Raw genomic sequence first — 13324 nt, 5'->3', positions numbered from 1 at the left:
CCCTTTTATTTTTTTTATTTTTTTTATAAAGACATCTTGTTCCCTTTATATATTTTTTAAAATAGTGCCACACTTTGCTCTTTTGGGCAGGCAACACATCTTATATTTGTAACATTTTTCAATCATCAGTTAGTGATTAGAAAATTAGGGTTGAAATATTTAGATATAAAAAACTTAAATTTCAACATTTTTTATCAAAAAATATAAAAAGACCTTTAAAATCTAATTTTGAGAACAAAACACATTTTAATTAGATAAAAAAAATCAAAATCAAATAAAATTTTAAAAATATAAAGTCCTGATCTACCTTTTTTGACATTATTAAAGGTATAAACCATCTTCATTGAGTTTTCCTTTCAAAACAAATCCAAATACATTAAAATCACAATTTATTTGTAGTTGGAATTTGGTCATCCAAGAGTTTTCTCTTTCTATTTTTTTTTGTGACTTTTTTTTTCTCTTTTATAAAAATCCACGGGTGAAATAAAAATAAATGAACTAAAAAATCGAATTGTTGAAAGCCTAAAAGAACAATGATCAAATAATGAAAAGAGTTAAATTGAAGGGATCAAAATGAACATTTCCATGTCATCGGAACCATTAGCACACCAAAAGTTTTTTTTTTTAAATACCGATTTCAATCCTAAATCTTTGAAATTCAGTGTTATGAACAGCTTGAGATTTAATTCTGTAAAATTGGTTTTGAATCCATCGTTGGAATATTTAATGGCATATATATAGATATATATATATATATATATAGGGAATGCAAGACAATGTAAATCAATATTGATTAAAAAAAAAACAACAAATAGGTTCATATCAACTGTAAGGATAAGTGATAAAAACAGGAGAAGGCCAGAATCTCAGAGACTAAGAATGAAGAGATTGGCTATAAACAATGACATTGACAATAAGATGAGAAAGAAAGATGAACAGTAGAAAAGCCAATAAAAATAAAATAATAATAAAGAGATTGACTATAAACAATAACATTGACAATAAGATGAGAAAGAATGATGAAAAGTAGAAAAGCCAATCTCTTTGTTTCTTTAATTTATATTTGTTAATTTTATTTAGTTTTTACCATCAGGATATTTTTAACCAGTTTCTCACATGTTGTTATTAATATTTTACGTTTTCAATTAAGTTTCAAATAAATCATCCTATATTAGGATTTTATCTTTATAAATAAATAAATAAAAAGAAATTTCTTGCAAATCCATCTCTGAAATTTAATGAATATGAAAAACAAATCCACTTTGTTGATAAATAGTCAATGTTACGACTTCTCATGACCCGACAACTTGGTATTCTTGTCGGGTTAGATCTTATTTCGGGTCTATTAACTGTAGGTTGATTGGAGTTTTATGCTAAAAACAATGCAGCTGGACGGTGTCGTTCATGGAGCTTGTACCTGTGAAAAGAATCCCTTGGCAGGATCCAGTTTGCATTGGGAATTGAATTATACCATGCCATATATTTATTTACCTTTGGACTTTCTCAGGGAAATGCGACAGTGGAATCTCGTTATCTGAACAATCCGCTTCTCAAAATTCTTACACTTCAATAACCTTCGATATTAGATATTTCAATATTATATTGTTTTGAAAATTGTACTTTCAGAATTTTTTTATTTTTTTATTAATTTAAATTTTTATTATTATTTTCAATCTTTAATATTATTAAATCGGTTTGAAATGAAGATTTGTGATTTTTTTATATGAATTTATTATAATTTCACGATCTAGTCATCAGCATGACTGTTCAATGATGAGGATGATCGTTGCTCCTCTCCTTGGATTAGCCGCAAACAGATGACTAAAAGCGCTTCCTGAACAGAGTCCCGGAAATTCCAATGCAATTAGCAGTGTGGATTCAATTGGGGCCAAAATAAATTGTCTAATAGACAATTGCATTGCAGAATAACCCACAAGTCATTTTATCTCAAAATGGTGATTTTGATAAATTCATTTTGATCATTTTTGCGGATCACTTCTCTAAATGTGTTGACAACCACGCATTTGAAACTTATGACATATTTATCGAGGTAAGGAGGTATGTTCAGCTTTAATAAATTAATTTAGGTTAATTTAATTTTTTTTTTAAATTATCTTTTTATTTGGTTTTTCCTTCAATTTTTTTATGTTAATATTGTGTTGGTTGAATATTAAAATTTATATTTTATTTATTTATTTTTTATAAAATTATCCTAATCTCATAATTTAAATCACATGTTTAACAAATTAATCTAGATTGACTTTATTTATTTTGTATATCTTTTTTAATTAATCTTTGTAATTTTTTTATTTAATTTTTATAAGGTTATTTTAATCTCATTGATCCAGATCATTTTTTAATTAAAAAATTATTTTTTTAATTTTATACTTCAACAATTTTATTTTTTTTCAGATTCATCATTGAATATTAGATTGTTTAGGAATTAAGCATTGTAATTCTTTTCAATTTTATTTATATAGAATTATCCTGATCTTATGGATTTAGTTTTTTTTTTAACCTTTAAGATCGGACCTGTTAATTATAAATAATAGTTTTTTTTTTAACCTTTAAGATCGGACTTGTTAATTATAAATGAAATTTCATAATTTTATTTATTTATTTTTTATAAAATTAGCTCAGTCTCATTATCTAGATCATGAGTTTAATAAGCTAGTCTAAGTTGACTTGAGTTGACTTTTTATTATTTTTAATTGATTTTTTCTGTTACCATCAATTAATATTGGGTTAGTTAAAAATGAGGTTCTTAATTTTTTTTTATTTGCTTCCTAATCTCATGAACCGAGTTATTGGTTTGACAGGTTAAACCGGGTTGACTCAATTTTTTTAATTTTATCTTTTATTTTTTTAATTTTAATTTTGATTTTTTTATATTTTTATCATAATTTTATAACCTCAATCACATATTTAACATATTAATTTGAGTTGATCTAATATGTTGTAATTTTAATATTTTTTTAAAAAAATATTATTTTATTGATATTTAAAAAAAATATCATTTAATAAGCATTATATTTTGAGCTCATAATTATTTTTTAATTAAAAAATACATCAATAATACAAAAAAAAAATTTTATGCTAAAAAAATAATTTAACACACAACGCAACATGTAACAATAATCTAATAGATGATAGATAATGTCCATACAAACATTTTAATTATATGTCTATTTTATAGGTGTTGATTTTTTTTAATTAATATGAATATCTAGTCAAGTTTGTGTATAACTCATCTAATCCTACGAATTCTAAAATTAATGATCATGTAAATTTTTAATGATCATCATATTAGCAACGATAGGACTTGAATTTGAGACCACGAAAAAAATAAATTTTTTAATCTTAAATTTTCACTAATGGACTATCTCCTAAATAATTAACATATATACGTGCGCACACATATATTATTTTTCAAAAGAAAAAACCTAAAAAGTAGAAAAAAATTAGGCATATGAGCTTGAACTTTAGGTCATGCTTGGCCTTTTGTGTTTTAAGCTAGAAACTTACCTATTCGAGCCATGCGTTTGAGATCATTGTATAAGGTTTTTTTTATCTCAAGTTTTAATCAAAACTCATTAAAGTAAATAAAAAAAAAACAAACTACAATTATATCTAGAATATTATTCTATTTAATACTATTCAATTTCAAGTTTATTTTTAAATAAGATTAGAGAATTTGTTTTATAAGAGTAGCGAGTGCTTTTTTTATGTAACCCTTCTTAAATTTTTTAAAAGTTTAATCAAAATTAATTATGATTAAATAAATATAATAAAATTTAAGATATTATCTCATTGGATATCATTGAATTTGATATTTATTTTCAAAAAAGACTTTAGCATTTTTTTACAACATTAGCAATTATTTTGGTAATTATTATATTTGAACCTACTATTTAGATTTTTTTATGTATGTGTTCGTGAATATTCTATAAAAATAAAGCTCAAATTATTATACTCATTGATTTTTGTATTTTTCTCACTTTTTATTCAATCACACCATGCTTTTTTTTTTAAATAATTTCTGTAAAAAAATTACATGAATAAAAAAGAACATTTCGATGAAAAATATATTTTCTTCCATAAATCTATTTATCTTCTTTCATCCAAAATATAGTTTTAAATTTTTTGTGTGATTAATTATGAAATAGGTTATGAAAACGTTTCTGTGACATTATACACACAATATTTTTTTTTAATACATCCACGTCAAAATTGCTAAAACAATTTTTTTTATTAATTTTTTTTTTATGGTTCTGTTAAGTTGTTATTTAAAAAATAATTATTTTAGTATAATGTTTTTTTAAAAGGCAGCACATTAATAAAGTCAAGGTTTGTAATGAAAAGGATACCTTGGTATTTTTATTTCAAATAATTCAATTTTTGTTTTTGATATTAATTATTAGAACTTTATCTTTTTATTGGATGAACAACTTTTATAAGAAAACTATATATAATTAGACTAGAAAATTATTTTGATCAAATAGAATTTAAATTATTATTTTTCTTGAAAAATTAAAAAAAGTATCATATAATTAGATAAAAAATTTTAAAAACTCCCCATGATACAATATAGTCAATTGATTAAAGTTATTTTTTCTTGTAAATACATTAAAACAATATAACTTGAAAAAAATATTAAAATAAATTAATTTAAAATAAAAAATAATAATTCCAAACGCAGCTATAATTTTAGTACGCTGTCTTGAAGTAGATTAAAAAGATAGATTTTGTTAGCTTCAAAGCTAGACCAAGAAAGTATTTAAAAATATTGTAATAATTATTTTTTTAAATATATCTTATTTAGATATATATTAAAATTAAAATTTTTTATTTTTTAAAAATTATTTTTGATATCAATATATTAAAATAATTTTAAAATATAAAAAATATTAATTTAAAGTAAAAAATAAAAACAAATTAATTTTTTTTAAAAAAATATAAAAATCAAACCGTTCTTAAATAGATAATTAAAGTACCAAAGAGGCAGCCAAATTTTCAAGAACATCATGTCAGTCAGTGCTTCACTTAACTCTTGTCACATGGAACATGCTGTCACAAGTTGACAACATCGTGGTACAGACGTGGGATTACCTGGATACGCATCGGCCTAGCTAGAATAAGAGTTTTTTTTGTCCTCTCAAGCAAAAGCTAGGGTATGATCTAGTGTGATATTCTATTCTATTTAACAGTTTATTTAATGGCAATGCACTTCAAATTCACAATTATCAATGTGAGTTACTCTAACAATCTAATATTTTTTTTTAATATTTAATGGTATTTTTTATTTGGTAATACGATTCAAACATGAACACATTTTAATTTTTTTATTTAAAATTATTTTTTATAATATTTTCAGATCATTTTAATATATACTAATATCAAAAATAATTTTTAACTTTTTTTAATATATTTTTAAATAAAAAATTATTTTAAAAAATAACTATTACTATATTTTTAAATATTTTTTATGTAAATTATTTTTATAATTATAAATTTGTTACATGTTTCACATCTCGTAAAATCTTTATTTAACCTTGGAACTACTCATGATTCTCATGCACCTATAATTTATGTGACATGAACATAACTTAATAAAAAGAAAAATGTAAATTGAATTAACATATCTATTATTATTTTTAATATTCAATTTGAAAATGTCACTACAAGCATAATTCCTTACCAACAAAAATAAAAAAATTCATTTTTAGTAATCATATATTGATAAAAAAAACTTAATAGCTTGTTTGAAGCCAGCCTTGTCAAGAAGAAAACTTATCAAATTCTTCCAAAGATGAATTTTTACTCGACCTCTCCACTACACTTGGATGGCATGCAAATTACCAAGCTTAATTGCTCGTTGTTCCTTATAAAAAGTGTAAGCTTTGAACCAATTTTTGGTCATATTAAAATATTCAATTAGCACATTAATATTTTAAACCATTTTTATATCCATTATTGTCATCATAGAATGACTTTTCGATTACATTGGCCCGAAATTGCAAGCTATTGAACCTAGAAATTGCAAGCTCAAGCAATATGCCTACTCTACTCTTTGCATGATTCCTGTTTCCACTACCAATTCTTTTTATATATATTTTTCTTCTTAGGCTTTTATTGAGAATTTCTGGTGTATTATTTTTAAATATATCTTTATTTTTAGAAATTAAATTTACCTTGTCGGAAGCTGTCCATAACTTTCCTGCGTCATTAAACTTTCTTGAACGAGAATGGATGAAGGCAGTTGTCACAGAGACGAATCATCCATGGTAGCAAAGGGGGGAAGAGAGGGTGAGAAAATCAATTTATTTAATTGAATGAGATTGACAAAACCAGGGACTAAAATGACCAATCATTTTCTTTTTTCCAAGGGAGAAGATGCTGTTTTTAGACTCGGTCCAAAGTTTACTTAAGTGGGCCCAAAATAACGATAGTTAGTTCACAGGACGAGGATGACGACGGCGAACCAAATCCATGGTTTCTTCCCACGGACAATAGAAGGCCCACACTTCAACGAAGATAAGAATCCTTTCAGCTCCACACCGGCTCCAATAGCAACAAAAAGCTCACAAGAACCCAACACCGTTTGATCAAAACTTAATCATGCTCTTTTGATCGAGTAGAAATCACGCGCTACAGACAGGAAGCTTTGTAAACATCTGCATTTGCTAAACTCAAAAGCTTACCTTCCCTCCTAAACAGCAGAACGCGATCCCTTGCTTCTCTTCGACGAACCTCATTTCTTGTATCCTGTCACTGCCCATTCTGTCTGAATTGATGTATAAATATTTGAAACATTAAAAGGGAGGCTTAAATCAATATCGGGTTGTTGGTTTTAGCTTTTGGGTTGTCGAAAAAGTTATATACTTCGTTTTTTCTTGGGTTTCTTTTCATGGCTGGAAAAGTTGTAGATGCTGAGTACTCGAAGGAGATTGAGAAGGCTCGTCGAGACCTTCGCGCTCTCATTGCTAGCAAAAGTTGTGCTCCCATCATGCTTCGTTTAGCGTAAGTACAATCTCTGCATTTATCTGTTTATAACAAAAGTGCTGTCCACGTTAAATTGGTATTTGCGTGTACAAATATTTTGTTTGGATGGTTGATATTGGATCGTAAGGACTGCGTAGCAATAGCTTTCTCTCGAAATTTTTTAATGGTGTTTTTTGGAATGTTTATTGCAGGTGGCATGATGCAGGGACTTATGATGCAAAAACAAAGACAGGAGGGCCCAATGGTTCCATCAGGAATGAGAAAGAGCTAGCACATGCTGCAAACAGTGGTATCAAAATTGCTATTGATTTTTGTGGTGAGTTTCTTACCCCCTTTTGTGAATCATTTTATCTGATATTATTAGTTATTTAGTGAAGATTCAAAGAAACTGTAAGGAAAAAAAAATAGATTTTTTTTCCTGCTAATGGCCTACTTGGTTATGTTTTCGTTTCAGAGGGAATCAAGGCCAAACACCCCAAAATTACATATGCTGACTTATATCAGGTGATTATCTTTTTCTTAACGATTTCTAATTGTCAAATAACCATCTCTATTCTCATTATGTTAATTAGCTTCACTGCTGAGAATAATTGATCAGATAGGCTAGGAACACTTTTGAAATCCCAGTGGTTAGTTGTTTAACTATGGTGTTATGATTCCATCTTTAACTTATTCTCCATCATTCTCGAATGTTTAGCTTGCTGGGGTTGTTGCAGTTGAGGTAACCGGAGGCCCTACTATTGACTTTGTTCCAGGAAGAAAGGTAATGTTCATGGTAGAACTTCATTACCTTTTACTTACTACCGTGAAGTAAAATTTGGTTTTTCAATTAGGATTCGCTGGAATCTCCTGAAGAAGGGCGTCTTCCTGATGCAAAACAAGGTTTTTCTCTATAATGACTCGGTTCAATTCATTCCTTTATAGCTTTTCTATGATATGGAAATTATTCTATTCTGATTCATTCTGGTTGCAGGAGCATCACATTTAAGGGATGTGTTCTATCGCATGGGTCTATCGGACAAGGACATTGTGGCACTGTCTGGAGGCCACACATTGGTACTTTTTGACTGATGCAGTTCTTTTCTGGATCATCAAAACATACCTAAAGTTGATGTTTCTTTGGGTTTTGTAGGGAAGGGCTCATCGAGATAGATCAGGCTTTGATGGCCCTTGGACAAAGGAGCCTTTGAAGTTTGACAACTCTTACTTCCAGTAAGGACATATTTAATTTTGAGCTCATTCCATATGCCAGCTAACTAGCATAATTTGCAAAGTCATGGTGAAAGCAGATATAAAGAATCTCTTTTTTATTGCAATCAGGGAGCTCCTGAAAGGGGATTCAGAGGGACTGTTAAAACTGCAGACAGACAGGGTTCTTGTTGAAGATCCCGAGTTCCGCAAATATGTCTTGCTGTACGCAGAGGTAATATTCTCATGAACTTTGAAAGATTACGTATTCTCCATATTGTGTTGCCTTGCCTTGCTGTGACATATTTTAGTAGCCAACTTAGGTTTTCTTCAGTTTCTGTTGCATGTCGATCGTCATTAATATGTCGGGCAATTCCAGAGGTAGTTTCCATTTCATGTGTTCTTGTTAGATGGAGATTAATTTAGGAAAGTTACGAATCAGCTGCTGATTAGAAAGTAAATTGAGAAAGTTGTTGGTTAAATGGCAGGATGAGGATGCATTCTTTTCAGATTATGCAGCATCACACAAGAAGTTATCAGAGCTGGGCTTTTCTCCTCCTTCCTCGAGTCTCAAAGCAATTACAGAGAACAGTACCTTGCTAGCTCAAAGTGCTGTGGGAGTCGCCGTTGCTGCAACTGTAATAATCCTAAGTTACTTCTATGAAATTAACAGAAGAGTGCAGTGAACTTGAAGAGTCATGTTTGGACTTCTTAAAGATCAGCAGAACAAGTGACTTTGCAAAACATATAGATTATAGGAACTATCAATTGCAATAATAAAGAAAGGTTGTTTTCTATGGTTTATTGATCTCTTTCTTTTTATTTGCTCAGTGCAAGAATTATTATCTCTTGTTCTACTTTCCACGCCTGCCTCTAGCCCACTTCCAATCTAATCTCTGCATATGCAAAATCTGGACAAATATCCCCGTAAACATTAGATTCATATGACGACATCAATTAGATGTTTTGTCATAGTCATAGCCATAGTCAATTAATGCTGGTCAATTTCATCTTCCAAATTCGGACATGACAGACTCTGAAGCAATCCGTTGTTGTGTTGGAAAAAGTAGCGGTTGTTTAGATTAAACAAGTGGCACCTAAACCTATCATCACATGCAAGTTCATAAATATAAAGCATATATTTTGTATCTTTGAAACATAATTAGAACTAATCCCTAGCATGCGTACTAAGAAGTTACAGAATAATGATATTCAAAGTAGTAATATAAACAAAACAAATCCTAGCATTTATATTGACAAATATTTAATTAAAAACATTGTCAAAATGAGTTATTTATTTAAGATATTTTCACAACAAATTAATGATGTTATTGTTAAGGATTAAACTATTTGTTTTTAAAACTAAATTTCTCGTTCATTCATTGGTACAAACAATCTTTGTTGCTAATAGTCCAATAACTTAACTTTTGGATTTACTTTCTTTTAAGAGTCCACAAATCAAAAGTATAAATTCAATCTCCTTTCCAAAAACTCTAGAATAAAGGGAAAAAACAACAAAAAACTAATAGAAATGGGAGGCAATATAATTTGAAAAAGAAAGAGGAAGACTACGTATATGTTTTAAAGTATTTAGAACTCCTCCACTTCCACCCATATTTATACTGATGTTCTAGAACCAAAACTAATAGGGATCACTATTTGAAAATCATATATTATCAACGAAATATTTGAAATATTTTATCGGTGTTTAAATAAAGATTCAATCCAAAATAAAATTATTGACAAAATCATGAATATAATAATATAGTCAAAGAACAAATTGTCAATGGCTTATATTTTTTCTATCAATCCATTGGTTATAATCCTAGCCACATCGTTATCAGCTTCCTCCTAATAAATTTTTTTCTTACATTTCACTTTCATAAAATAATTAGTTTTATAAAATTAAAAAATTATCCAAATTAAATATAAAAAACTATTTATGTATGTACTAATCTTGAACTCTTTAAACTAAACATCAATCATAGGCTTTCATTAAAGATTTTTTGAAACTTGACTCCAATTAAACATAAGTATTTTCTTCGATGATTTTAATGTCAATGTTATCATGCAAGTAACCTCTATATTATAAAATTAAAATCTCATTCGTTTATTGAAATTAATCATTCAAAAAATTATCAATTATTGTTTATTTTTTTATTGCACATAAAAGTAAAATGAACTTAGCAAAAACATTATCTAAGTCAACAGATGAAGTAACTTGATAAGAGTCACTTAACTCATCAAGTTGAAAGACATCATTTCTTGTAGTTAGAGTCACTTAACTCATCAAGTTGAAAGACATTATTTCTTGTAGTCACTTCATCGTTACCATCTTGAATAACTTGGATACGACTCTTGAGTTTGGTTTTCACAATGGATATAATCAATCAACCTAGAATGAACTTTTCTAAAAGAATGAGTGTATGTGTAATAAACTTGTTGGCATTACTTAAAAAAATAAAAACATCGTTGACATTGCGAAGTCTAGAATTTGTATTAATTTTGACCAAATCATGGTGGAGATTTACTCTAATTCCTCTAGTGATGGTATCATACCAATAAAATTTGATGTGCAATACTATTTAGAATGAAAGATATATCCATTGATGAAATATCTATTATAACACTTGACCTTTCTTTCATGACTCAAACATAGTAAATTCAAACTACCATTAACATTCTTTTTTATTTGATAAACCTGGTACAAGATTACAACCATTAATAGTTAAAGAGAAATGTGTAATGAAATTAAGTATTAAAAGAGTTAAGAATTATTAATAGGAGTGATCATTTTTGGTATTTACCTATAAAAAACCAAACCACAATTTTAAAAAAATCAAAACCAAATCGGACTCGATTTTATTCGATTGGTTTCGGTTCGATTTTCTATGTCAAAAACCAAAAAAACCTATATTGTTTTTTAACATCCAAAAGCCACAAAATCAAACCCATCTTCATCACCAACAGCCCCCACAATAGTGTTGAATCTATACCAGCCTTTTCTCAAGTAAATGGTCTCCTACAGAACCACAAAAACACATTGCGTCCTCTCATAATAATTAATCACTTCTCTATCACAAACCTAAAAACCTACATCAATGAAAACCATACTCTCAAACACAAATCATCACCACTACAATAAACACTGTCCAATGCCTATTGCCATTTTCTTTACCTATTTTCCTTCTATAAAAAAACCCAGTAACTACCAACAACCCAAACCACATAATTAAGCCCACTCCCACCTTTATTTTTTGTCAATAAGTTCTATTAGATTTCTATTTTTGTGACATAGCCAGAATAGTGCCAAAGTAAAAAATAAAAATTATTAGGAAAAAAACAAAAAAAAATAATAATCTTACTGCTATTAAGGTTTATGAGTGTTGCAAGGATGATAGATCTAGAGATGCAAATTAAAGAATGAAGATTAGAAGGTTAGGTGTTGCGTGCAGGAGCTTGGGTGGGGGTGGTTGGTTTGCAAGATATAATTATGATTGATAAATATTATGAAATGAAATTAATAAAGAATGAAGAATTAATTGTGTGTAGACTTGTTTTATTAAGACAATTCTAATATTTTTATCTAATAAATGTTTTTGTCATCTCATGACTTTTTTATCAAACCAAAAGCAAACTACAAAATGAAAATCACATCTTCTTTTTTATAGATAGAATGATGTCCTGAAAAAAACTACTAGAAATTTTTTAAAATATGTTTAATAAATATATTTAAGGCCAAATTAAAAGTGGAGTCTACTTATTTTAGGGTTAAAACATTGTTGAAATTTAGTCTCCAATAAAAGCTATTTATTATGGAATAATAACTTGATTTAAGAAAATATAGGTATACGAGAAATTGATCTAAAAAATCCTTGTTTTGCATGTTTTAGAGGAATCCAAAACCCTATAAAAAGCTTTTATCCTAAATAAAAAAGAAACATGTTTTGCTTGTTTATATAATGAGAATGTAAAATTTAAAATTAGACCTAAAGAGCACCCAAGTTTTTAAAGAAAGAACATAAATATAGTGAGTTTTGGGTGTAAACCTTCACACATGTACGAGAGCAGTTCAACTTTGCTTGATTTAGGACTAGGCTTGAGTTTATTGTAAAATAGTATTTTGGGCTACAAAAGATTATTTTTTGCCAACTTAATTTGAACTTCAATTTAATTTATGAATAATTATTTATTTTAGCCCATTATTTTGTTCAGTTAATAAATATTAGATTTGATAAGGTTTCCTAAAATAGTTACTATAAAGCATAAAAATTGTTTTATAGCTAAAAAACATCAGATTTAAAGCTAAAATGTTCAAGTTTGATTATGATTTTATGCTGGGTAATCAAAGTTAATAATAAGGAAAATTTATTATTGTAATTATCAAAATTAATTTTATATCAATTTTTATTCCAAAATCATTTATAAAATACGATGAAGATGAGTGTTTTAGGTTTTTTTGGCGCAAATTATGCAAAATCTTTTAACACTGCTCCTAATTTTCTAGCTTCATTTCTTTCTTTTCAAATTTGTTTTTTATTTTAAAATAATTATAAAAAATTTCTATAATATAATCGTGATTTCACTTTCTCGCTATACATTGATAAATTATATTTTAACATACTGGATCAAACAAATTTTTTAAAAAGATCAAAAAATAAAATCACCCTCATATATAATTACACTTTATTCACTCCCGACCTCGCTCCACCAAGCAATCCAACATTTAAAGGTGTCAAATCCTTTGTTGTCACCTTCAAAACCTCATCCGGCAACTCCCTATCAAGGACCTAAATTAAACAAGCATAAAACCCTTTTGTAATTGTTGAATCACTATCAGCCCAAGATATCATTTTACCATATTTGTTTAATTGTGCCTCCAATATAAACCATAGCCTGATTTGAATTGACTTGGAAAGAGTTTGGTAATGGAGAGAGGAGGGTTGTATTATGGAGAATGATAAGCCAGATATAAAAAGCTCCTCTATCATGTAAATATTGCCATGCATATTCGGGTATAACAGTTATAACTGACTTTCAGTTATAACAACTATAACTAGTAACTGACATTCAATTACTAATATATATATCGTAGCTCCCCTGTATATCTTCAATAAGAAAAAAGAGAAGCAGT

General features: G+C 27.9%; 1 protein-coding gene across 1 annotated transcript; it reads left to right on the top strand.

Moving 5' to 3' along the window:
• Positions 1-6718: 6718 nt before the first annotated feature.
• LOC105138704 (L-ascorbate peroxidase 3, peroxisomal) lies at positions 6719-8987 on the top strand. The gene is made up of 9 exons (XM_011044875.1): positions 6719-7020; positions 7194-7318; positions 7457-7506; positions 7700-7765; positions 7836-7884; positions 7976-8058; positions 8135-8214; positions 8323-8425; positions 8679-8987. The coding sequence occupies exons 1-9, from the start codon at positions 6908-6910 to the stop codon at positions 8874-8876; spliced, it is 867 nt and encodes a 288-aa protein (XP_011043177.1). The 5' UTR covers positions 6719-6907; the 3' UTR covers positions 8877-8987.
• Positions 8988-13324: the final 4337 nt, after the last annotated feature.

The sequence above is a fragment of the Populus euphratica genome, unplaced genomic scaffold (assembly GCF_000495115.2).
Source record: "Populus euphratica unplaced genomic scaffold, PopEup_1.0 scaffold82.1, whole genome shotgun sequence".
In the NCBI taxonomy this organism is placed as follows: Eukaryota; Viridiplantae; Streptophyta; class Magnoliopsida; order Malpighiales; family Salicaceae; genus Populus; species Populus euphratica.
Note: the sequence above shows the minus strand (reverse complement) of the source record. Positions and strands in the feature narration are given on the sequence as shown.

Excerpts from the sequence above, each read along its gene's own strand:
- LOC105138704 (XM_011044875.1), top strand. The coding sequence starts at position 6,908 with ATGGCTGGAAAAGTTGTAGATGCTGAGTACTCGAAGGAGATTGAGAAG. Across the intron at positions 8,059-8,134 it reads TGTCTGGAGGCCACACATTG|GGAAGGGCTCATCGAGATAG; the intron begins GTACTTTTTGAC and ends TGGGTTTTGTAG. Across the intron at positions 8,215-8,322 it reads TTTGACAACTCTTACTTCCA|GGAGCTCCTGAAAGGGGATT; the intron begins GTAAGGACATAT and ends TATTGCAATCAG.